This window comes from Ammospiza nelsoni, chromosome 3 (assembly GCF_027579445.1).
Source record: "Ammospiza nelsoni isolate bAmmNel1 chromosome 3, bAmmNel1.pri, whole genome shotgun sequence".
Classification (NCBI taxonomy): domain Eukaryota; kingdom Metazoa; phylum Chordata; class Aves; order Passeriformes; family Passerellidae; genus Ammospiza; species Ammospiza nelsoni.
Window position 1 is genome coordinate 14,020,167 of NC_080635.1, and position 25,096 is coordinate 14,045,262.

At 48.8% G+C, this 25,096-nt stretch overlaps 3 protein-coding genes across 6 annotated transcripts; 1 reads left to right on the plus strand and 2 right to left on the minus strand.

Annotated features, from left to right (window-relative positions):
• Positions 1-409: 409 nt before the first annotated feature.
• On the minus strand, positions 410-5,896 carry GEMIN6 (gem nuclear organelle associated protein 6). Of its 3 annotated transcripts, none has more exons than XM_059468279.1 (3): positions 5,663-5,896; positions 3,493-3,638; positions 410-1,671 (listed from the first exon to the last, which is right to left on the minus strand). In XM_059468279.1, exons 2-3 carry the CDS (start codon positions 3,618-3,620, stop codon positions 1,296-1,298), a joined length of 504 nt encoding a protein of 167 aa, XP_059324262.1. In that variant the 5' UTR covers positions 3,621-3,638; positions 5,663-5,896; the 3' UTR covers positions 410-1,295. The 3 variants fall into 3 exon arrangements, with proteins under 3 accessions (XP_059324262.1, XP_059324261.1, XP_059324264.1); XM_059468278.1 differs by having other exon boundaries at positions 5,638-5,884; XM_059468281.1 differs by lacking the exon at positions 5,663-5,896 and adding an exon at positions 4,825-4,958.
• A 49-nt stretch (positions 5,897-5,945) lies between these two features.
• SRSF7 (serine and arginine rich splicing factor 7) lies at positions 5,946-12,273 on the plus strand. Its single transcript, XM_059467925.1, has 9 exons — positions 5,946-6,019; positions 6,357-6,537; positions 6,670-6,846; positions 7,735-7,809; positions 7,898-7,999; positions 8,369-8,422; positions 10,424-10,468; positions 11,008-11,043; positions 11,960-12,273. Exons 1-9 carry the CDS (start codon positions 5,992-5,994, stop codon positions 12,012-12,014), a joined length of 753 nt encoding a protein of 250 aa, XP_059323908.1. The 5' UTR covers positions 5,946-5,991; the 3' UTR covers positions 12,015-12,273.
• Positions 7,479-22,364, minus strand: GALM (galactose mutarotase). Of its 2 annotated transcripts, none has more exons than XM_059467923.1 (8): positions 22,092-22,364; positions 21,501-21,655; positions 18,580-18,786; positions 17,134-17,215; positions 16,044-16,185; positions 15,778-15,952; positions 15,186-15,297; positions 7,479-7,984 (listed from the first exon to the last, which is right to left on the minus strand). In XM_059467923.1, the coding sequence occupies exons 1-7, from the start codon at positions 22,285-22,287 to the stop codon at positions 15,220-15,222; spliced, it is 1,035 nt and encodes a 344-aa protein (XP_059323906.1). In that variant the 5' UTR covers positions 22,288-22,364; the 3' UTR covers positions 7,479-7,984; positions 15,186-15,219. The 2 variants fall into 2 exon arrangements, with proteins under 2 accessions (XP_059323906.1, XP_059323905.1); XM_059467922.1 differs by lacking the exon at positions 7,479-7,984 and adding an exon at positions 11,554-11,997.
• Between the last annotated feature and the right edge of the window lie 2,732 nt (positions 22,365-25,096).

Here is a 25,096-nt window from a genome sequence, read left to right on the forward strand (position 1 = left end):
AGACCGGTCGGGAACTATTTGTGTTTTACACCCCTCCTGTGTGACCCATCATGGCTGCTGCCTGTGCTGAGGGTGAAGGAGCTGACGCCATCCATGGTCCTTATTCCACGGCCAGGAGCGGTGCCCTCCTTGGAACAAGGCATCCCCAAGTTGCTCCAAATCTCTCTCACACCTCGGGTCCATCCCAAGCAGCCTTGGGAGTTTGGGCCCTGGTTTAGCCCTTCGAATCCAACATGCAGCTGGAGCTGTTGTGTGATGGCATCTCCCAACCTTTCCAGGGAGACACACACAGTAATGGATGGCCAGCCGACCATTTTTTTTGATAAAAAAATCAACACAAACCTGACAGATGAAAAGTAATTCTAGGTAAATCCCAGCACGAATGAGGAGAGCCTTTTAGGAACAAGGGTTAGGCAGACTTCCCAGCTGTATTTGAGCATACCAATGAGCTTATCTCCAAATAAGGCAGAACAAATACACTGAGATAAATGAAAGCTCTAAATGTTCCTCAGTACATTAATAATCTCAGGAATAATCACATAATGATTCCTGCATCATGTGTTGGCATAAACTAGAAACAGAGCATTAAAAACCACAAACTTACTGTATTGCAACATATTTTCCTTCTACAGAACACTGGTTTTCCAAGCACTGCTGCTCTAAAATAACAAATATAGACAGGTAATGGTTTTAAACCTGCTATTTGCCTACTAACCTTCCCTAATAATTCTACAAACCTGGACATACATTGTAGTTTATATTCTAAACTAGGAGAACAGTAATGGGAAAAACAACCAACCAACCAGCCAGGAAAACAAAAGAAAACAGCTTTCTGAACATTTTTTAAATTTGGTTTGGGAAGTCCAGGTGTCATAATTCTTTTTCTTAAAGAAAAAAAGGAAAGAATCTGGCAAGCAGTTCAAATAAACATGCCTTCAGCACTAGATAATTAAACTGGTTTTAAAGGGAAAACATTTAAATACATTTAAAGGGAAAACATTTAAATGTATGATATATCATCTTTTACAATACTGTTACAAAAACTCTAAGCTGAGGGATCAGTTTAATACATCACCACTATCCAACAGTTTGCTTCTAATAAAAGTAGCAAATGAAAAAATGCTTGTGCTTTGAGTTTATTATTATTCCTTCCTTTACATACAAAAAAATCATGACGAAAGTACCCAAAATGCAGCGTTTCTGCAAATAGTGAATATTGACACCCAGGAGAGCTCCTAAAAGAGGTTGGTTCCTAAACCAGGAGAGCTCCTGGAGTCCAAAGGAGCAGCCCTGGCTCAGCGCTGCTGTTGCAGGAAGCCCTGCAGCAGGCCCTGCACGCGGGCCAGGATGATCTCGTTGGTGCTGCTGCACTGCTCGGGGCCGTACGGGGGCTCGATGCTCAGCACCCCCGCCACGCTCAGCGTCCTGCCCAGCTCCCCCTGCTCGCCCACGGGGATGTGGTTGCTCTCCAGCCACGTCTTCAAGGCGTTCTTCCTCCTCTCCAGCTCCTCCGCGCTGTAGGCTTGGCTTTCCTCGGGCGCGAGGATGTGGGCGAGGCGCTGCTCCATGTCACTGTCCCCTTCCTGCAGGACCTCCACCTCCTGGACAGCGTGGCCCATAATGAACGATATAGATCCTTTCTCGTTCTCTGGGAATGTTGCGAGGACAATGCTGTCAAGGAAAGAAGATTGTGTAAGTTCCTGTTCTTGAGTGAAGACTGAGAAGCAGCCTCCAAGGTTTTGGAGATAAGAGCTCATTAGCATCAGCCTAGCCCAGGTATTTAGGCAATACCCAGCACCCAGCATTTTCCTTTGGAAAGCATGCTGCTATACCCTTAAAATACTAAAAATGTGGGGCTCTGCAGGGAATTGCTGGTCTTGAATTTGAAACTACTCTAGACGCTAACTATCAAGCAGAATATTAATGTACACTTTTCTTCAAAAAAAATAAAGTCTGGAAATCTAAATATTTTTGTGCAGCTTTCCAACACTGCTGAAGAACTTAAAACATTTCAACATTCAGAAACAGTGATACCTTCATACATAGAGCATTTTGAATGCTGAAGGCAGCTAACAACACCAGAACCTTGTAATGAAGAAAGTCATATTTATTGATCATTGCCAAAATAATTTTTTTTAATGACTGTTGCCAATTTATGAAATGAAAATACACACAACAACAGGCTCAGGCTCACATTGTAGAAGCCTGGTGTTATCCCAAGGGCACTTGAATCCCAGAAGTCCTAAAATGCAAGTAGGAAGGCAGCTGGTTCTATTTCTAGGATCTCTCCCTCATATATCAACAAAGAGCATCAGAAACCATTTTCTTCCTCTTGTGGGAAGCAAAATTCCAGAACTTGGTGCCAGTACTTCACTAGCCTATTATTGCCACCATTAGTGGAAGTAATGACCTTTTTTGGGGGATGTGTCCAGTGAGATATGCCTTGATTTCAGCCTGGACCATCACCAGAATCCCTCACAGCTCCATGCACCTTCCTAAACAAAATTATAGGAAACTTCAGGAGATTACTGGAGCTACTTCAGAGCTGAAGCAGCAACCAATTCTTCTGAAACACATCAGAAGCTGAATGTTTTAGTTTTCAACCTCCAGCCTGTGTTCATGTGGGACAAGCTCACATCCAATAAGGTATGAAAGAGCTCTGGCAGCAAGGAGACAAATTTCTGCCCATTCCCTGGTGCATTTTGCCTTTCAAACCTGTTTTCAAGTTACTCACTTGGGATATCAGAGATGTGTGGTACTTTCTGTCCAGTGCCCCTGATTTTCCCTGCTTGCTCTCCAAAAAAGCCTCAACACCTTCCTGGGTGTCTGGCTGGAGTGGAAAGCCAGGCATCAATGCAAGAACTCTGGACAAAGGCTAAGGATTTCAACACCTAAAGCACTGAAAACACTCCAGCACTCTTTGTAAAGCAGGGTTTCGTATATGACCAAAAGCAATCTTTAACACATTGTTAAAGACTCTTTAGAGGCAATAGTATAGCTTAACACATAAGTTTTAAATTAAAGTAAGTCACTTGGAATTATAATACTGTGTGATTTGATATGCTGTTCACTTAGCTTTACTTGCTTAGCATGAGTAGCTGGGTTTGCTGGAGCCTTGGCTGCAAGCTCTGAACTTTCACCTTGAGCACATGCATTTAGCTGGTAGAGAGCTGATTTTTGAGCAATTCTCCTAGAAGCTGGCACAGTGGTGAGTTTTGAATTTACAGTGAGAATAACATTCCTAGCACACTGATATTTTAGTTGTTGCTAAGCAGTGCTTGCTCTAAATCAAGGGCTTTTTAGTTTCCCATGCTCAGCCAGAGATGAAGTGTGCAGGAAGTACAAACCGGAAGACAAGGAGGCTGCAGCCATCACCAGAAACTGTAAATTAACAAGATGACATGCAATTTTTGCTCCAAATAAGTTTGTTTCAGCCTTGGAATCTTTTCTCCTCCTAAAAATCTTGCTTTACATAAAAGCTTTGGTACTTACGTGGCAGAAACTGGGTCAACTGTTAAAACCCATCCTTCATATTCATGTTTCTCAACTGCAACAACTTTGACCAATTTGTTCACATACGTTTGCCAGTCTAGAGGGCTTTTTCTCTGCCAGTCATTCATATTTCTTACATCCAGGACCTAGAAAACAACCAGATCAGTCAGCAGATGCAGTCAATCTTTTTGGTTTGGTCTTTGTGAAAAACAGCAATCACTTGTTTCTAAAATTTTAATAGTTTAATAGTAATAAAATGGTTCTAAAAATAGCAGTATAATTAGAGTAATAAATTTTTTGGACAATTTGGATTAGGACAATATAAGACAATAGAAACAAAAGCGTTATGGAGGTCCAGGTACCTTTTCTGGGTAGCATAAGCCTGGAAAAAGGACACATGTTAACAGAGGATTAACCCTTAAAAACAACAGCCTGTTGCATATTCATACACCACATACATGATGCATAAATTCCATTCAAACAAAGGATTCTCTCTGGCCTCATCAACTTCTTCCTCTTAATTCTAACAGCATCTTCATAGATGAACGAGGCAGGAAGAATTTCGTTTTTTCTGATAATGGGGCAATAAATTCTCTTTCTCTGAAAGATTTAGGTGTCCTGTGGCTGCTGTCTCGGTGCAACTCCTTTCCTTAGAAAAAAAGTATCCTACATAGCATAGTTTCTTTTTTAACCTTATGTTATTACCTAAAACTGTATTTAACACACTACTTAAGAAAATTAATACAGCATAACTTTCTAACATAACACATATTCATTTTAATATTTGCGAAAAGCCAATCATAAAATATGCATTTTTCACACTCTTCACGTCAGGACTGGGTTTGCCTCCATGTAAAGATTTGTCTTTAAAAAAAAAAAGGCAAATTTTGCTTTTTGTTAAAAGCAGACATTTACACAAGTGGTTTGCATAAAGCTGCACTTCTGTAATTCCCCACAGGGTCCGCTTGTTTTCCAAAGGCACACAGCAAAGCCTCAAAGCCCACTGTTCCCGTTGCATCCAACACTCCATCTATTGCTCTGCTTTGTTACAAAACCTTGGAGGTGAGAGTTCAGCGCTTTGTTTTGTGTACTGGCGCCCGAGGCCTTCCACCGCCTTGGACAAGCGCTATCCTACCCTCTCCTCCTGATCCCCTGCGCTGGAGCACCAGCAGCGCAGTTCCAGTCTTTCCCCGCAGCACCGCCCCGAACGGGGCCGCAGAGCGATGGGCGCAGCGCGGCTCGGGGAGCACAAAGGCCTGCAGGGCGCTTTGTTCCCGGGGAATGCCTTCCCGGCAGGAAGAGTCCCGCTCCCCATCCCGCTTTCCCGCTCACCGGCCCCAGTTCCCGTTCGTGTTCCCGCCGAAGGCTCCCGGGAGCTGCCCCGGGCGGCACCGCCGCCGCCTTCCCCCGGCCCGGGTTAGCACCAAACGCTGCCTTGAGGGATTTCACAGCTGCGGAGGGCACATAAACGACACAGAGGCTTGCACGCATCAGGCCGGGTCGCAAAACAAGGAGCCCGGGGGGCGTGTGGCCCTTCAATGCCGCTGCCTTCTGCCCCTCTGGAGCTGGATTTGCTCCTGGGATGCTCCTGCTGGCGCGGGGAGATTGCAGCTTGCACATGCCAGGCCGTGACTAGTCCGTGTGTGTTAATAGGGGTAGATGCACGCTCTGTGCATCTGCTACATAAAAATAAGGTATTTTTGCTGCCTGGTTGTTGGGTTGCTTTTAGCAGGCTTTGCCGTGCCGCCGTGAAGGTGGGAAGCTTGATTCCAACACCCACCCCACACCTGCTGTATATCAGCAGCACTCAGGCAGAGCTTCCTGGGGATGAACCAAGTCACTGATTCTGTGACTTGTCAGGAATTTGTGAACATAAACATGCAATGGTTTTGTGAGTGCTAACACAAAATAATATAAAGGGTGTAAAATGAGACAGTCATATTTTGGAAGCTTAAAGGAGCTATTTCCTTTTTTTCTTTCCTTTCTTTTTGGAGCTCTCAATTCAGCCTCTGCAGTACTACAGAGATTGTGTATGAATGGCTTGTGCCACTGCATTCAGTTACTGCTTTCTTTCAGCCACAGCTCGTTTATTAGGAAGCAGGGAGAACAAATCTAATAGTTTTTACTCTAAGAATAAGCACTGGCCTGCACTCCAGCGGCGGCTACGCACCAGCTGATGGGGATATCACCTCCAATACTGGATGCGTCCAAGGATTGCTCCCACTCAGGAGATGCCAGGACAGAAAGGCCCCGCTGGCTTTACTTCCATCGGGCAGATGGTCACCTGCAGCACCAGGAGAAGGACGGGGACTCCGCTTTCTCAGGAAAAAGCTCTCCCGCTCCCACTCACGCCTCCAATTCCTATTTCAGGCCCCAAGTCCCATTCAAAGCCCGCCCCTGGCGCATGCGCGGCTCCGCGCGGCGCGGGGGAGGCGGAGGAGCAGGCCAGGGGGCAGGCGCGTGCGGCGGCGCGTGCGCGCGGGCGGCGGAGCCGTCGGGATGTCGCGTTACGGCCGCTATGGAGGCGGTGAGAGCTCCCGGGGGCCGCGGGCGGCGGGCGGCTGCGCGGGCGGGAAGGCGAGACGTGTCTGAGAGAGAGGCGATTGCCGCGGGGAGCTTAACGACTGTCGGGCGCCGGTGGGGAGGGGAGGAAGGCGATGCGGCCGCCGCCGCCGTTGTCGCCGCCGCCATTTTGCGTCAGCGGCCGTGGGGGAGGACGCGCGGCGGGGCGCGCGGCGCTCGCGGTGAAGGCGGGAAGCGGCCGCGCGGACAAGATGGCGGCGGCTCGGGGGAGGGCGGGGCGGGGGCTGAGCCCGAGCCCGCTCCCGGCCCCGCGCTGAGCCCCGGCCCGCTTGTCCCCTCAGAGACCAAGGTGTACGTGGGCAACCTGGGCACGGGCGCCGGCAAAGGCGAGCTGGAGAGAGCCTTCAGCTACTATGGACCGCTGAGAACCGTGTGGATCGCCAGGAACCCGCCGGGGTTCGCCTTCGTGGAGTTCGAAGACCCCCGGGATGCTGAAGATGCTGTCCGTGGACTTGACGGGAAGTACGTGTCCATTCCGCGTGTTTGCCGAGGCTACTGAGAGAGAAGCGGGGTTTATCTCGCTGGTCCCTGTGTTTCTGTAGTTCTGTCATGGACTGAAAGGTTTGACCCAGACCCTTCGTGGACTCTTTGCAGGGTGATCTGCGGCTCCAGGGTCAGAGTGGAAGTATCCACAGGGATGCCGCGCCGCTCCCGCTACGATCGGCCCCCTGCCCGGCGCCCCTTCGACCCCAACGACAGATGCTACGAGTGTGGTGAGAAAGGCCACTATGCCTATGACTGTCACCGCTATAGCCGGCGAAGGAGGAGCAGGTACGTGCGGGCCCGGGGCGGCCGCGTTGCTTCGCCAGCTCGCTGTTGTGTAGTTCTTGTTAGCAAAGAACACAATGTTACACCAGTTTTCTTTAAACTTTAACGCTAGAATAAATGTTTAGGTGTATATTACAATTTGTTGCTATTTCTATCAAATGTTACTATTTTAATAATCAACCTGGTCAAAACCTTTCAGGTTTCTTCGTTTGAGTCAGTCGCCTTGATTCAGAATGTCACGAGCCTTAAGATTTCATGCTGAGGCGCCTTGCAAATCCGACACTTAAGATCCTCCTAGACCTTGAGGTGATCAGCATAAGAGGCCAGATCCCCTCGAGCCATCTACACGTAGCTTCACCTTATTCTTTAAGGGCAGAAAATTTGAGACGGTGACCGCCGTAACAGTAAATTTGGCTTTCAATTGGGGCCCCCCTCCGGTTTAGAAAGAGGAACACCAGATTGACCACATTCCCACCTAGAAAAATCTTCTTGCGTCAATCAAGCCTCACCCTGGCTCATTGGGCTGTCAGTTTGATCGTCGTTAGATTGAAGAGAACACCTACCTAGATGCAGCGCTCGCCTATAGATACTTCTAGATCGTCTAGATCTGCTAGACCTTGGGCCAAAGAGGGTCGACCTGCAAACTTGCAAGGTTTATTTTAAATACGCATTACAGTGTTTTCTATTCTAATGTAATTCTGCAATGTAATTCAGCTTTTAACATTTTTCTAGGTAGTAAAAATGCTCAAGACAAGTAGGCCCAGACATTTTTCCATCTGACAGATGCTAGTTCTTTAGTTGTCTGAAAAAAGTTTTGACTTCAGCAGGGCCTCACACGTGTGGGTTTCTGCAGCTGTCTGCTGATACCTGTTTTTTCTAACCTAAACCCAGGTCCCGCTCTAGATCCCGCTCGAGGTCCCGAGGGAGAAGGTATTCCCGGTCACGCAGCCGCAGCCGTGGTAGGAGGTGTGTTTGAGTTTGTCTTATTCTTGTTGCCTTCTTTTGCTTAGAAAAAGCCTCACTTGAACAACTCTTGGAATTGCTTTCTTTGCAGGTCCAGGTCAGCTTCCTATCGTAGGTCCAGGTCCGTGTCTCCTCGTAGGTCTAGGTCCGTGTCTCCCCGCCGGTCCCGGTCGGGTTCCTTGAAGAGATCAAGGTAATTAGTACTGATTTTTACTGTGTGATTTATTTTTGTTGGTGTTTTCTTGTTTTAATTAGATTCCAAAAGGTATTGTATAGCAGGTTGCAAAAGATGCTGTGACCTGTAGAAGTCAGCATGCTTTTAAAAGTTTCTGATAATCCTAGTTAACTTCGCTGGAGTGCTAATGAGTTTTGAGACCTTACCTTGAGACAGTGGCATCTACCAGGATTGAATTTCTTTGGCTAAAATGTCTAATGGTCATGTAGGTCTATGATCATGTATGTCTTAGGTTCACAAGTAGACATTAATTTATATAGTGCTGTGATTGTCATCACTTCTTCTTGAGTTTATTTCTTTTTAATTTATCTCCATTTTAAATTTCAGGTCTAGATCAAGATCCAGATCTAGATCCAGATCTGTTACATGGCCCCGAAGCAGGTATGTGACTATGGGTAGTTGGTAAAATTTACTTAGAAGTCTCATTAGGCTCTCTAACAACTGTTAAGGTTTTTTTCCAGGAAAAGATGTGTTTTCCCTTCACTGACCTAGGGGTCTGTGTTTTAAAAAGCAGTGCAGAAGATTGTTCTCCCTCTTTTTATTCTTTTGCACACCACTAGGTCACCATAGTCATCAGAAATACTGGTTTGATCAGGTTGCATTAACAGCTAACAAACGTAAAATTAATCTCAAAAGTTTCTTTTTCCTTGTGTAGCACACACAGGATTGGGATTCTTCCCATTATTTTTCTGAGAAGGCAGGATGCCCCTTTAGTAGTGTGTTAATTTTTTATTGTCTGCAGCCAGGCAAGTCTGGAAGGGCTTGCTGGTGTCCTGAGCGTTACAGCTGCAATTCCAGCTCTGTTGAATATCAGTGTCAGTCTGCAGGAGCTGATTTTGATTTGAGATAAACACCTGTCAGAATTATTTTGTACCAATAAATGTGTCACAAGAGTAACAGTCAGGTTCTAAAGGAACACAGGATGTTATTTGTTCCCTTAAACTTTGCTTGATAGTAAGAGCAGCCTGTGCTTCATGGAGCCTTCTCCTGGCAGCAGGGCTGTCCTCGACAAGAACAAGAGTAAATGGAAATTCTGCTCTGGATGTGGAGTTGCTTATGGCCCAGCCTATCCCTGTGCTTGCTGTCCTGGTTTTAATGGCTGCTCTTGGAAACGAGGAACAGTCAACCATAAAGAAACACAGGAAAATAGAGGATGGCTTCAGATCAAGGGAGCAGGTGGAAAAGCCCACAGCTGAAAGTGGCATTTTCTGAGGATGGACAGCAAGCAATGATGGGAGTTTTAAGGGAAAGGAGAGATGAAGACCAGATCATCATGGCTTAGTTAAGAGCAGAAACTCGCACAAGTAGTCCAGAATCTGCTAAAGAGAGAAGAAGGTTGCCCAAGGCAGCAGAGCAGTGCCTTTCTCTGGCTGGGTACACTTGTGGCTAAACCATGTTGAATCTTAGTACTGTTCTTCCAACATGACTTAATCATGGCTCAGCACTGTTCACTGTCAGTGATGAGCCAGAAACAGCCACGGTCTGCAGACTTTCTAAGAGGAAAACATCTTGATTTTACCACCGTTATTTTCTCCTGGTACCATGCTGGATTTCTGCAGGGTTAAGGATACTTGTAGTGACACTTCTGGACTGTTGTGTGACACTTGTAAGTAGGGATTAAGTGACTGAGGCATAGGGAGTTACAGATGTACAACCAGCCAGAAGTGGCAGAAGAATTGTGCTTATGTAATTGAAAGATTATTTCTTTACAGAAGAGCCCAGGGAATGCATTGCACACAGAGACAGGCTCTGGGTTCATGAGGGAGACTGACTGAATGAGTACATGACATTTGTGGTTTGACAGTGCCACAACACATATCTAGAAATTGTTGTGGAAAGCCTTGGATGTGGAATTAGAACACTTCTTGGGGGACCTCAAAATTTCAGTGAGGCTTTCTGGCAGTATTAGTGTTCCTGTGATGCAGCAGCCTCAAAGGTGTCCACATTTTCCATATTTTTTTTCATAAGTATTAAGTTCAAACATTAAAAAAATACTTGAAGTAAGTGGATATAGAAGATGAAATTCACAGAGAAGATACTTCTAGGAATGAGCTGTCTGCTGATGTTGCTCAAGTCTAATAAAACCTGCAAATTTAGGTTTTTATAAAAATGGCTTTTTATTAGCTCTGAAAATACTGGTCAGGATTTGGGCTGTTCCTGTGTTCCCCCATCTGCATCAGCAAACACTGGTCATCAGCTAGGGACCAAACCAAAGTACAGAGCAACATATGCAGCATCCATGTAAAAAGGCTTCTTTGGAAACTTAGCAGGATTCTGTGTACTCAGCATGACAGTGCTCATCCACTGGCTGTGAATCCTGCTGTCCCAAATGTGGGAACCTGCATGTTCTGTTTCCCTGCTGAGCTGTGTTTTTTCTTGCAGGTCTAGGTCTCATGGCAGATCAAAGTCTGGCTCGCCAGCTAAGAGGTGAGCACACACACAGAGCCTGCACTAGCATCTCAAATTTAGGTTTGCATTATTAACAGAGCCTGGTCCTTTAGAAAAATACCCCCCTAACATGGGTCCCAGCTAATCTCTGTGATACAACAGAAATTACAGCATTTCCTCTGCAGCTCTTTGGAATGTGTTCTTTACCTGTCTCTGGGTTTTTATTAACTCTTGGTAGTTTCCAACACAGTACTAATTTTTTGTGCCTTTGTGCTCAGTTATGTTACATTTTCTATCCATCAGATAAAGACCTTGAGCTCTGTTAATGCTTTTCATAAAACAGCAGTCTGGTGATGTTGCTTTTCTCAAAGCCTCACCTTAGTACCACCCCTTGCTTAGAATGCATCTCCATGCTAAATAAATGGAGAATCCCTGTCAGAGTAAAAGTTGATCTGAAAGCTACCATTGGAAAGACCTGGCTAGATTCCTATAATTCACTTTCTGATAGGTTGGGGGGTTTTTTAACATAAAAGTTGATTTGACATTGAAGCTGCATTGGTGCTGTTGTGTTTTGGCAGCCGGTCCAAGTCCCGGTCAGCGTCTCCAAAGAGAAGGTATGTTGGTCTCCTACCAATAGCATAGACTCCATAGAGCATTTTAGTGTCTGCCCTCATCTCTGCTGAGGAGTTTGCTGCTTGTAGGAAAGTACTGGAAAGGTATTTTGCTGAGATCTCTTTCACAGCAATAATGTTGTGGTTATGGCTTTCTTTATGGTAATATGTACATGTGGTGATAAATGCTCAGGGTTATGTAGCAGTGTCTTGTTGCCTGCTCCCCTGTTCCTTTTGTTTCACTGACAGTTTTATTGCACAGGGACTGATGAGCTTAAAGCATAGAATAAATGTAGGAAATCAACTTTCAGTCTCATTAAAAGCTACATTGACATTGGGGAAGGTAGAGTGGAGTACCCTGGTACAGCAGTCAGGAATGGAAGATCAGGCCTGTTATGTTCACTGCTGTTAGATTATATTTTTCTTTCACATAAGTCAGTAAATAGTTTTCTCTCTCTGTTTATATGCACAGAGTAATGTGTAGAATATGTGGAATGACGTAATCAGCAGCAATTTTTTCCCTAATTAGAATTCTTTAATAGTTAATTTTTACAACTTAAGTGTCAAACAATCACAAGGGCATGAAAAAGTGCTCCTAAATGCTGAGTGATCACCGTGATAGGTTTTGACAAGCTGCTGTATCAGAACAGTGAAGAAGTATCTTGCCCCTTTGGAGGTCACTATAAGTAATACCCTTTGGATGGCCTTACAGAGATCTCATTTTAAAAATAACAGTAAAAAAAAAAGTGTTATCTCCAGATCATCAGCCTGTTAATTTTTGTCAGTAGTGATTGGTTATTTTATATAAGAAGTGCTTCAAGGGAGCCAGAGTCTGGGTATACTCCTGTTGCTTTTTCCTGGATTTGTGATTCCCAAGCATTTCTACTGAAATGTTAATTGTGGATTGTTTTCCTTTCAGCCGTTCACCATCAGGAAGCCCTCAACGAAGTGCAAGTCCTGAAAGAATGGATTAAAGTTATGAAGTTAATCTTTTAGGAAGAAAGTTATTTTGATTACATTATTATAAGGGATTTTGTGGTGTCTTTGTAAATGTAAGAATGTAGATAGAAGAGTATATCAACTAAAATTTGGCATGATCTGGGTCTTCTGAGTTAGTCACACCAATAGACTAGCACAGGTCTCTTTTTATTGTATGAATTAACTTCCTGTGATATGAAAATGTGGGACTTTTTTATTGGCACATTGAAATAAAATGTGTATTTTTAACTAAAACTTCTCTGTAGTAACCCTGCTGCTTCTGTTAACGTTTGGGTAATTTTAGCTGTGTGCCATGTAACGTGGATGAAAAATGTCTAAAATGGGAACCACTTATCCCAGCTGGTGTCTTCTCAAGGTAGCCACTTTTCACACCTACTGTTGAATGGTCTTCAGTGAAAGGATCAGTTCCTGTTCTCCTTGAAATGGAATTTAAATACCATCTCTGTCTGCAGATGGATAAAAATTTGCATATGCCCTTTTCATTCCTTGATATTTAGTGGGCATTCATTTTTCTGCAAAGCTCATTCTCTGGTGTTAGACTGTTGATACCAGATGCCTCAAAAATCTAAGGATAAACCTTCCTCCAAAACATATCTTCTAAGCAAATGACATCTGCAGAAACCTTTAAAGATAATAGAAATTATTAATAACTTGACAATTGCTACTTTCACTTGTTGCAGATTTTAGTTCTTTGGGCTATTGATGTAAAGAAAACACTTTAAAATACCTCAAGGCCTGTTTTCCTTTTTTGAGGGGAGATCTTTAAAATTAAAGATTATCAGCTGCCTTCAGGAGTTCTAACCTGCTTCACAGAATCTGGTATGGTTGTCCAGCAGCCCTTATCCTGGAGATGGCTTTGTTGAATGATCCCAATTTCTTACAGCAAATACACAACCTGCAGGAGTCATTGTTTGTGTATAGGGGTGTCAAATTGTCCTCATTCTGTATGAAGGAATTGCATGATAAAGCACTTCAACACAGATCACAGCAAGGGACTGGCAACAATGTTGGACTGTGAACAAAAAGCTGGTAGGCAGAGGGGTGAAAAGCATCTTTTCTTCTTGCTGGGATTGGCTATCTAGCAGAAATAAAGGCCAGTTTCAGCAGCAAGTAAGCACAGAAATGGAAAGCCAGGCCTGTTAGGGCTTCCAATGAACTCTACCAGCAGTTTGCTTCCACTGTGTAAACCACAGCAAAACAGCTTAAATAAAGTTACAAGATGGTTTGGTTACACGTGGGGTAACACATGGTTTTCAAGAAACAGATTTCCTGTTAATGACTGCATGGAGCTTTTCTGGGGGATGAGTCAACAGTCCAGATCCTGAAGGTGCTGTTCTGCTGCAGCATCCTCTGGCCTTCATTCCTGGTCCTCACTGTGCCTGGATCTTCTCTGGCGCTGACCATGGCCATTGGTGTTCCAGGTGGATTGTGGCCATACTCACCAAATCCCACTGTGGCAGAGCTGACACAACTGTTACCCTGCAGTGATTTAGCTCAAATGCCTGAAGCCTGTGATACATGTTTGGACTATTTTACTGGTTGTGCATTGAGTACCTGGTGAGAGGCACATGTACGCCACTGCTCTGGAATTTCATTACCCTTTCTTTTCTGTACTCTCAAGGCAAACCTGCTCCACAATAAACCTGCAGACTGACACAACAGCGCTACTGGTACCTGTTTTTCAGTACCCAGAGACACTGGAACACTGAGCAGAAGAGCCTGGGGTCTCTCTGGGGGGGCTGGGGTTCCTCTAAAGCCACACGTGAGAACCTGAGCAGGGAGTGGGGCTGTGCTGGTGCGGGCAGCCACACTCTGAAGGACAGCCAGCACTGAGTAAGGTGCAGAGGGGGAGCTGTGACAAAGATGGTATCTGTGCTTCTGTGCAGCTGTGCTGTCCAAAACTGAGCTCTAGCCCGAGTTTGGAAGGATTTCACCACAAATTCCATGCAGTGTTTGTGAGCAGTTGGAAAAGATGCCCTGACACAGGGGTGCGTTGTGGGACAGGTGCTGCTGTGACCCTGTGCCTCTGGGCAGGGTGTGCACACCCCACACAGGCTGGCTGGGGGTGGGGACAAGGGAAGTGTATCCGAGGTCTCCAGTGCAGTGGGCAAACCCCACTCTCAGGGAAAATGGGGTTCCCCTGGTTTCCAACCTGCTGTTCCCTGTTGGTGGGCTTTGTTCTGCAAGGGATACCAGCCCTCACAGGCAATGTGACCTGTGCACGCAGGGCGGTAGTGGGGCCCTCTTTCGGTGTCAGGGTGGCAGAACTGACTGTGACAGCCTGCCACATTTGCAAGCCCCATGGCCAGGCACTTCCCCCGGGGGCAAGGGCATTCCTGCATCTGCAGCTGAGGAGGCTTGGTGAAGTGCTGCAGGCCCTGGGTGCAGCAGCATGGCAGGAGAAGGTGGCACACAGTGCCTAATGCAAGGACTGTGCCTGTTTCCCTGGGGAGTGGGCTATCAGCTCCCTAACAAGATAGTCCTGTCATCCCCTGGCTTGTGCCAATTTTTCTGAACCCTCAGAAACATGGAGGTTTTCATCACATAGTTCCCTGATAAAAGATTTTGGAGATTTCATGTGGAAACACAGTGTTAGGATGATGGGTTTTCTCCTGCAGTTGTATATTCAGGACTAAATGGGTGTGGCCACTTCAGCAACCAAGACAGAGCGTAGGAGTTTAACCAGAGCATCCAGGCCAGCCAGCTGGGATAATCCACTGTCCTCCTCAAAGCTATCCTGCATGAGCACTGCACACCACTTGGAAAGAGCACTTTGATGGAAGGAGCAGATGTTGTAACAAACAACCACAACTGCATCAGCCTTCCCACATGCTCCACATGAATATTACTAGATATTCCCCTGCTGTGGTTGGAGCTGTGATGTCATGTCCCTAAAGGTGTTTTCAGTGCATTTTTATTGCAAAACAAAACCCAATGCCCAGGGTCAGAGGCTGGACAGAGTGTGAGACTTTTGCACAGACCAGACAGCAGCAGAGGTGGTGACAGGAGCTAAAGCCAGCAGAAACCACGTGTGAAAACCAAAGAGGAGGATAAAGACTCCCATATCAGATGCATTCACCCAGGTAGTTGGAAAGCTCTGTTTGGCACCTGGCAGGATTTCTGGCTCAGCTGCTGGAGGCACTTACCCCTCTTAGTGCTGGGAGTCAGCAGCCCTTCTCCTCAAGCAGTGTTGAACACGAGCCACGTGGTGTGGTTGTATTCCTCACCCGGATGGAGCAGGGCATTGGGGAAGTGAGGCTGGGGAGAAGCAGCAGCACATCAGTGACTGTGAACACATTCTGTGGGACCAGCAAGCATGGCTGCACTCCTCTGTTCTTCCCAAGGCATATTCCCACAGCTCCCCCAGCCATTTCCAGCAGCAGTGTGTAACCACCCACCATTGCCAGTGGGCTGAGTGGGTGAGTCCCACCGCTGGTTGAATCCAGGCTGTGAGGAATGATTCAGATATGAAGGATGTGGCAAGGCCCCAGTGGGGCCCTCTGCTCATGACCCCACACCTTTGAGAAGCTGGGCTGCACAGGGCAGGTCCCTGCTGCACTGATTGACCCCTGTTTAAAGCTGCTGTGACCTGTGCCTGCCTCACTTCTGGTGTCTGCAGTGCTCCCTTGACAAACAGACTCTTCCTACATTTAGGGCCCCAGAGACACGGAGGGTGGTGGGGCCATGTCCCCTGCCACAGGACCCAGGTAACCCATGGGAGGGGAATGGACAGCTCACCTTGTTCACAGCATCAGGCCAGTTCTGAGTTTCCAGGCAGAAAGCTGAGTGCTTGGGGTATGTGGCACCACCTTTGCCCTTCAGGGAACCATCCAGGAAGTTCCCAGTGTAAAACTGGATGCCAGGCTGGGTGGTGTGAACCTCCATGGTCCTGCCAGTGGGTGGGTGGAAAACCCTGCGGAGATGCCAGTGGAGGATGACACGGGAGTGGCTGAATGGGCACCCCCTGGTCCAGGGGTGGGGATCCTGCCAAGGTCCCAGCCTACCTGGCCACAAGGCGTCGATCCTGCCCCTGGTGCAGGCAGAAGTTGTGGTCAAAGCCACCCAGGTGAAACTTCTGCAAGTGCTTGCCCAGCTCCACAGGCTGCCGGAGATCAAATCCAGTGCCCTGCACTGCGGCCACCTCCCCTAAGCAAGGGGAACAGCAGGCTCAGCCACTCAGCCACGTGCCAGCAAAGCCTATTTGTCCCCCAGCATAGCTGGCAGCTCCTGGGGACACTGCTGCGCTTAGCAGGGACAAAGCACAGCCAAGGAGCAAGAAAACACATGAAAGTTTGTATATGTACAAACCCAGCATTTTCTCCCTTGTCCTTGTTAAGACTGCTGTGGGCATACAGTGTCCTGTGATAAAGCAGCACAAACAACCCCAGGACATACTAAGCACACTGCAAAACAGTCAGCCCAACCCAAAGGTGAGGGGTTTTGCATGGAGGGCAGAATAAACGCCTTGAAAAAAAAAAAGAAACTGTTCTAGTCCAGGCACTTACATAAAATACAGCAGGTATTGCACACAAGGGGTCTGTCTTTAATAATTGCACAAGTCTTATTTTCACCCCAAGACTAAGTCTACCCACACAAGAAGGAACTGCAAAAGGCAGGGGTAGCAAGCTAGCCACAACTAAGATGTGAAACAGCTCCATGGTGAAAGCAGCAGGGAGAAGTGGGGCACAGACTGGGTATGGCCTTAAGCTCTTGCCCTATTTGTCCACAAGCATGGCACACCAAGCTGAGCAGAAGCCACCTGGACCAAAGAATCCACTCCTCCAGGTGCCACAGGGATCTTGTCTCCTGGATGGACCCACAAAACAGCCTCACATCCCACGTGCCTCTGGCCCCATTTGCAGCTGCTCCTGCCTGCTCCCTTGAGTGGGTGTTGGACCTGGCTGCCAGCACCTGGCTCTGCCCACCCTGCTCATGTGCAGTGGGACTGTACCCAAACTGAGGGCCCAGCTGTGCCTGGGGTCCCCTGGCTGCTGGTGTGTCCCCCTTGCCAGGCAGAGCTGCTCCCCACACCCACCAACATTGCTCAGAGAGATCACTTCTTCCACCTGGTGCCCCAAGTGCTGCACCACCTACCAGTAGGGATCTGGGTGTCATCCACAGGCAGGTAGGAATCTGCTTCAATGGAGATCTCGTGGTCATAGACATCCCGGGAGCCCTGCAGGAGGATGGGAAATGCTGGGATTCCTGTTCAAGCAGCCCTAAGCACAGTTGTGAAGTGAGAGTCCACAGTGGTGCCCCAGCTGATCTGGTAGTGCCTGGAGCACCTCCTGGCCCTCATTCCGTCTTGATCTTGGGCACAGGACAAAGGTACTAGCCTGGGCAAAAACCTTCATGGGCCCTAGGAGCTGTAAATCCCACAGGGATGAGGCCATCAATCTGTACTTGTACCTCACTGAGGGCTACCACCCTGCAGACTGACTAGCCAGAACATGCTGGGTACTGAGCACACAGCTGCAGGGAGAAGGGGAAGGAAGCAAGCAAGGGGAAATGCAACCCATCCTCCTGTCTCATCTGCATCGCTGCAGGGGTGTGCTCCTCCTCCTCTTCCACAGCCTCAGTAATGCTGGCAGGGAACCTGCTGGGCTGGAAGGGGAGCAGGCTCAAATCTGAGCCTTCAGGTCACTATCTAATCTGAGCAGCAATTTCATGCCCAAAGGTCTCCTGTTCCCCTGGAACACGCCTGGGTTGCACAGTGCAAGTGTTGGTATTACTGCACCCCTGGGAGCACCAGCACCAGAAACTGCACAGCCATTCTCAGGGCAGCAGCCTTGACATGGGTCCTGCTCAGAGGGGCTGAGTTGTCTCTCACAAACACTTTTAAGGGCTTTTATCTCACACCCAAGTGTGACTGCACTGTATTATCCTATGGCTCTGCCCAGCAACACTTCATTTCTCAGATCCTTTTTCTCCAAGCCCAGTTATAAACTGTGAGATTAAAACACAGCTGCAATTCACTGTCCATGTGGTTGACATGACCCTGTACAGGTGGGAGCCCTCTGCATCCTGCTGCTGCAACCTTGCTAGTCTGCAATCCTGGCTATCTCACACCCCCTCTCTGTGATGTTTCTTCTGCCCATTTTGACCTGGGTATTTTGGTGCTGCCACTCCAGGCCCTGATTTCAACCTGCATCCCCCTCTCTTGTTCTGAAATGCCAATAGAACACAAGTAAGAAATGCCAGGCCACCACTGGGGCATGCCAGCTCTGCACCTCCTCAGTCTTCCCAAGGGACAAGGAGAGAGCAAAATTCCCCAGTTACACACAAAAGGAGAACCAACATGCTCAGCTGGATGTCTGTTCAAGAAGCCCTGAGACAATGTGTCCTCAGCTGAGATCCACGTGATTCGGTCCTGTTCTTGCATGCAGCCCATGATGCACAGAGACAACCTTCATTGTTGTGTCCCCAAAACCATGATGTGTCCCCAGACCAGCATGCTGGTACCAATGACCATCCCACAGGTCCCCAGGCTGTCTTCCCCTGCACAGTGTGTCTCCACAGGACCCATCTCCCCACACTTACCTGCCCTGCCAGGTTGAAGTAGGAGTGGTTTGTCAGGCTGATGGGGGTTGTCTTGCTGGTCTGGGCCTGGTAGTTGATGGCCAGCTCCCTGCCATTAAGGGTGTAGGTGACCCAGACTTTGAGGTCACCAGGGTAGCCTTCCTCGCCGTCGGGGCTGAGCCGGAAGAAGCGGACGCCATTTGGGAGCACCTCGGCACTCCAGAGAACCTGCACGGAGCATGGCCTTGGTAGGACAGGAATGGGAGCACAGTGCCCTTCCCTCCTGCCCCAGGCTGGGCTAGAAACAGGGACAAAAGGCACACAAGGGATGCTACACTGAAACAAAGGCTTTTTCAATCACCTTTCCCAAGAAAACACAAGCACTTGGTAGCCAGGACCACCAGCAGGGAACAAGCTTTCCACTGAGCAGCCAAACAAAGGAGGCAATTTGGCAGTCTGAGGGGGTCTGTTCCAGCCTGTGTTATGCCATGCCCGGGAGTCCACATGTTTGATTTTTGCCCTGCAGCTGGACTTATCCCCCTTTCCATAGATTTTCTCATGTGCAACACCACTTCAACAAGCTGCCACCCAGCACTGGCACTAGGACAGTGTAAGAACACACTGGGGGCTCCTGCCCAGGGGCTGGGGTTGGGTTCAACAGTACCAGATATGCTGTCAGACACATCCAGAGAGCTGGGACCTCTCTGGTTCTTGTCCCTGCCAGCACCCAGCACCAGTGCTCAGCTTGGAGCCAAACATGCTGGCAAGGGAAGCAAGCCAGCCCACTGTACACAGCTGCCCAGACAGCCTGTTTAGCCCTGGCCTGGGCCTCATGCTGGGAGGATGGATGTGCAACAAGAGGCTCTCTGAAGCCTCACATTTCCCTGAGGAATAGCTACTGTCTAATCAAAGGGGACAGATTTAGGAATTTGGGCCAGCTCAATGCTGTTGAGTTGATCCCTCTTGTGTCCCACACAGAGATCACCAACATGGGGCATGGTCAAAAGACAGCATTTTCACCAAACACAGAACCTGAAGGTGACAAATACACCTGGCTGCAGAGTAGGCCCTCCTCCACAGCGTGCAGTTTGACTGCAGCTCCCATGGCTACAGAAAGGATGCTGCGGGTTTTAAGTACGAGTTTCTATTTAAGTCCTTTGAAAAAAAAGCTATTAAAGCCCAGGAAATGTACAGGTATCACTATTTTTTCTCAAAGATAAGAGAGTTATTTTCAAAAATCCCCCAGCAGTGTGGTCACACACTGCAGCCCTGTAAGTGCAGCTGCAAGATGCTCTCATCAGACCACACGCTGACCGCAGCACTGATGTCTGCAAAATCAGGAAAAGCTCAGAGGATGACCAAGATAATCACAGCCAAATACCAGTATGTGGTCTTTGTTGGGGTTGATCAGTTAGGGCTCACTGTCTCTGAACAGTGACTGTTTCCTGGCTGGAGGGGGTCTTGGGCAGGCGTCCAAGCATGCCCTGTGGGCCAGAGGACACAAAGCTCCAGCTGGGAGATGTCACTACCCTGTCCCCAGCAAGCTGGTGAGACTTCAGCAAGCAAGCAAGGTGAAGAAGCAGAAGAAGAGACCACATCCCCTGCCTGCAGAAGACAGCCTGGAAGCCCTGGGTGCGAGGAAATGCATGCTTTCAGCTGCAGATCACAGGTGGCAGGGCGCAGAAAGAAACTTTAAACCACCCAAACTGTCTTCTGCCAAGCTATCCCCAGTACTCCCTTTTTCCTAAGGCTGCTGAGGAGCATTTCATCCCAACCTGATGCCAGTTCACACTGTGATTTTTTTTTCAGGGACCCTGGCTTTTTTCTCATCAGCCTGGATTCCTTTCACAAAAAAAAAAAAAAAAACATTAACCCCATGAAAGCAGTTGCACCAGCACATTCATGTGCTCTTTGGGGGAAATGGTGGATGATCTACTTGCTGGTTACAAATGCATTTGATCCAACAAAACCCAAGGCTTCAGGAAAGCAGCGACTTCTGAGCCTGCTCTGCAATGGAGCAAGGTTATCAGCAAGGCTTTCAAGAGAAGAGATCCTCCACTACTCTTATCATCTGTACACAAATACCTGACTTGAGCAGCAGCTCTTGGGAGGACAGAGAAAAAGCTGAGTGCCCTGGGGCCCAGGAAAGGTTGTTTCATCTCAGGAGGTCATAGGGGAGGGCTGGGAAGGAGAGACAGTGATCCTGGATCCTGGGGCATTTTGCAGGCCTGAGCTAATCCCCCTCTGCTGTGAGTCAGAGTGACAGCCTGGGGGACCTGTTGCAGGATGAAAGCAGCACCAAAGGGGGCAGTGCAGTGACTGAACCTGCAGCACCACCCTGCTCTCACCTTACTTGGGAGTGTAGTCACAGGCAAGTAACAACGATAAGTTTCTACAGACTCATGTCCTTCTGACTCTTGGAGGAGCTATGGGCAGGTAACAGCCGAGAAACTGCAGGTGGAAATGCATCTGCATGGACAGACCCTGTTCCCCTGGAAACTTTCTTTGGGCACTTGCACAACTCCATGATGTACTCCAGGTGGTGCGGCTGGTGCCTGGGGAGCCTCCATTGCTCCTGAGGGTAGGTTCTCACTGCTATGTCCCAACCTAGGCTGTGCAGAAGCAGCACTTGCTCAGAACAACCCTGTCAGAACTCAGGGGCTCATGAAGCTCAGGGCTGCAGTCACACAGAGGAAGAACAGCAACCCTCTGCTCAGCATCCAAGGATGACATAAGTGAGTCCTGCAAACTCAGGCAAAGACAAGCCAACCCAGCAGCTCTCAGGATCTGTCTCACTTCCCCCTGTTTCTGCACTCACAGCACTTTCTGAGCTGATTAACTCAATAACCACCAGAAAATGCTACAGGGTTCAGGGGTGCAGACATCACACATCTTGCCACAGCCCCACAGGTTGTATGCTGACAGAACACTGGGATTTTCACCTTGTCAAACCCCTTGGCTCCTCCGTGCAGGCTGTTGGGCCCGTTGTTGGTGAACAGCTGATACTGCTTCCCGTCCACACTGAACTTCCCATTTGCAATCCTGTTGGCAACACGGCCCACGACAGTACCGAAGTACGGGTGCTTCGCCGTGTAACCTGGCCAGAGAAACAGCACACGGTTAAACAGAACCACTGGAACAGAATGGGCAGTCTCCAGTGCCAAATAGGTGACTGCAGTCCCAGCGTTTCACAGGACACACAGCTCATTAGTCGTGAGCATCTTTGATTAACGCAGCCTGATGGGATCTTGTATTCTTTGCAGATTTGAAGAAAAGACCTCTGTCACTGCCTGTTAAGGAATGACCCAGAGCTGCCCCAACAGAGTGGCACACTGCCACCAGTGTCCCTGTTCCACATCCACCAGAGAGCCCAGGAGAGGCAGCAGAAACTGTATCTCTTCAGCCCATGATTGGAGGCGCAGGGCGCCTTACAAGCAGGTCAGGCAGTGTGGCAATAAACCAGTAAGTGCTAGTTAAACTGCCTGATTGTGGGTTTTTAATTTTTTTTTTCAAATACACGTATTAAGACCCACCTTCTAAAGTGTCAAATCCTAGGACAATATCTGAAAACTGCCCATCCTTGTCTTTTGTCTCCAGCCTGGTGATAATGCACCCAAAAGACAGGATCTCCACTCTCACGCTGTCCGACTGTAGGACGAACTTCTCCACCTCTCCGCCTCCCTCCTCCGGGGGCATCCGCCCGAACTCCTCTTTCCGCACCGTCGTCATCGCTCCCTAAAAGCCGGCCACCGGCACCTCCGGCGGGAGCCGCAACCCTGCTCGGGAAGGACGCTCAGGACGAAGAAGCAATGGCGGCGGGAGAGGAGCACTCCCAGCTCCAAAGGGCAGCCAGAACAATCCTTGTTCGCTTCCCGTGCGGGGCGGAGCCGCGCCGTGTCCGGCGGAGCGGAGCGGAGCGCGGAACGGTTGTGGCCGCTCAACGTCGGTCACAGCGGGGCAGCGGCCAGCGGGATGGGGCCGGGGACAGCGGAAAGGATGCAGGGGGCAGCGAGAAGGATGCTGGAGGCAGCGGGAAGGATGCCGGGAGCAGCGGGAAGGATGCCGGGGGCAGAGGGAAGGATGCCGGGGGCAGAGGGAAGGATGCTGGGGGCAGAGGGAAGGTTGCAGGGGGCAGAGGGAAGGATGCTGGGGGCAGCGGGAAGGATACCGGGGACAGCGGGAAGGATGCCAAGGGGCAGAGGGAAGGATGCCGAAGGGCAGAGGGAAGGATGCCGAGGAGCAGCGGGAAGGATGCCGGGGGCAGAGGGAAGGATGCTGGGGGCAGAGGGAAGGTTGCAGGGGGCAGAGGGAAGGATGCTGGGGGCAGCGGGAAGGATACCGGGGACAGCGGGAAGGATACCGGGGACAGCGGGAAGGATGCCAAGGGGCAGAGGGAAGGATGCCGAAGGGCAGAGGGAAGGATGCCGAGGAGCAGAGGGAAGGATGCCGAAGGGCAGAGGGAAGGATGCCGAGGGGCAGAGGGAAGGATGCCGAGGGGCAGAGGGAAGGATGTCGAGGAGCAGAGGGAAGGATGCCGAGGAGCAGAGGGAAGGATACCGGGGACAGCGGGAAGGATGCCGAGGGGCAGAGGGAAGGATGCCGAGGGGCAGAGGGAAGGATGCCGAGGGGCAGAGGGAAGGATGCCGAGGGAGGGAGCGAGGCTGTGGGCGCTGCCAGGCCGGGCAGCCCAGCCGCCACCTCGCAAATTCGGGGGCCGGAGCATCTCTGCCCGCAGCTTTTCTCTCCCACTTGCATCACACCGGCACGGCTCTCGCGGCCCGTGCAAAGCGTGGCACAACAAAATGCTGTTTCCTCCCCTTGTGCCCTCCCTTAGCCCCTCCACAAGAGGCACAAGGCAGCGCCTGCTGATGCTGCTGGAAATCAGGCTCAGGGCATTTGCTGGCCGGGTTGCTGTTATTATCAAAGCTGTGGCTCTGACCCAGACTCCATTAAAAACCATCATCTTCTGAAATACCAACTTCTGCCTGTCTTTGCAGGTATTTTCAGTCTGTGGGGAAAACCCAAGCAACATTTAAGTGATGTATGTGCACATTTTTGACCTCTCTAGTGGTCAAGGCACAAGAACACCTCACTACAATTTGGTATGGTTGTGTTTCTATGAGAGCCCATTTTCAAAATTTGTTAAAAGAACCCATAACTCCCACCAAAAAAACTCCATTGGTCAACCAGACTTTGCTAAATATTAATTTCCAACACAGCCATCGTCTTTTGACAAGACCATCTACAAATTCCAAGCAAACACAGCAACCGAACCTCCCACGCGGGGCTGGGCAAAGATGGTTTGGAAATCTGCATTTCTTTGTTAGCAAAGGCAGCTCCTGTGTTTCCTTCTGCACCTTCACAACCCGTGCTCTCTATCCACAAACAACATTTGAAGCAAACCTACCTTTTTTCTGCTCATCAACAGCACCTCCCATATGAGACAGGATAGGGAGCAGCCCAAATTTTTAAGTGAGGAATGCTATGGATGTATGGATGGATGAGAGGTCAGTCTCATTTATAACTGATTCATGGAGTGTTTTCGTGTGCAGAGTATTCCCAGAAGTTCACTCCTTAGCACTTCAGCTCCCTCAGCACCTCTCTCTTAATGTACTTCTCCAGACACAGGAAGGATTTCTGCTCTGCAAAGACAATATTTCATTAAGCTGTGAGGGTTTTAACACAAGAGGTGGTGCCATTTTGATTTACTTCTCTGATTCACACCAGAAAAGGTCCAGATCCACCTCTTTGTCTGATGTAACAGTCATGAACACTGATTTTTTTACCTCCCTTCACACATGCAAGACCACTCGAGCCCCAGTGACCATCTAAGGCTATGTGCTTGCAAAAGAAATACCACAGACCAATCTGTTCATGAACCAGCCCCACAATTTTCAGACTGGCAGATAAACTTGAAAAGAAACCAGCTTGCACGAGCCTGAATCCTGCAGGGAACAGTAAGGAGCAATGTCAGCTTCAGGATCTGAGCAAGGTATTCCAAGAATCCTGCTTCATGACTTTGAGGGTTTCTCCTGGCTGACCTTCACATTCATCCTGCCCCTCTGCCCCTGGTGACTGGGGGAGGTGAGCAAGGGGGAGGGCAGGATACAAGCAAGTCGTGTTCAACATCTCACCACACTGGATTTTCTTTTTAGTCATACCTACTTTTTAAAAAGTGGGGTTTTGGGGCCTTGTTCACTGTGACAGAGTTTTGCTTAGACTGATGGTCAAATGCAAGCTCCTTTCATTTTCTCCTCTTTCTTTCCAGAAGAAAACTGCAGTACTGGGGCTGAACACACCTGGCATTGGCAGCAGGGCACTTCCACAGCCAGGGAGTGCTCAGGAGAGCTCGCTATTCATCTCTCAGACTTTGGTTTCACTTCTCTGCCTTGCAGCTCTGCACAAACAGCTGGGAAGTGCATCAGCTCTCCAGTCCTTATCTGCCCTGTCTCACACTTGGAAATGCAGCAGTCTTCCCAAGCCAAAATGCAAAATGCTGGTGAGGAACAAGGATTTATCTGCTCTATCACAGCAGGTA

Excerpts from the sequence above, each read along its gene's own strand:
- SRSF7 (XM_059467925.1), top strand. The coding sequence starts at position 5,992 with ATGTCGCGTTACGGCCGCTATGGAGGCG. Across the intron at positions 6,020-6,356 it reads TTACGGCCGCTATGGAGGCG|AGACCAAGGTGTACGTGGGC; the intron begins GTGAGAGCTCCC and ends TTGTCCCCTCAG. Across the intron at positions 10,469-11,007 it reads TCTGGCTCGCCAGCTAAGAG|CCGGTCCAAGTCCCGGTCAG; the intron begins GTGAGCACACAC and ends GTGTTTTGGCAG.
- GEMIN6 (XM_059468279.1), bottom strand. The coding sequence starts at position 3,620 with ATGAATGACTGGCAGAGAAAAAGCCCTCTAGACTGGCAAACGTATGTG. Across the intron at positions 1,672-3,492 it reads GTTGACCCAGTTTCTGCCAC|CATTGTCCTCGCAACATTCC; the intron begins GTAAGTACCAAA and ends TTTCCTTGACAG.
- GALM (XM_059467923.1), bottom strand. The coding sequence starts at position 22,287 with ATGACGACGGTGCGGAAAGAGGAGTTCGGGCGGATGCCCCCGGAGGAG. Across the intron at positions 18,787-21,500 it reads GAGCCAAGGGGTTTGACAAG|GTTCTCTGGAGTGCCGAGGT; the intron begins GTGAAAATCCCA and ends TGCTCCGTGCAG. Across the intron at positions 15,298-15,777 it reads GGCCTGATGCTGTGAACAAG|CCTCACTTCCCCAATGCCCT; the intron begins GTGAGCTGTCCA and ends GCTTCTCCCCAG.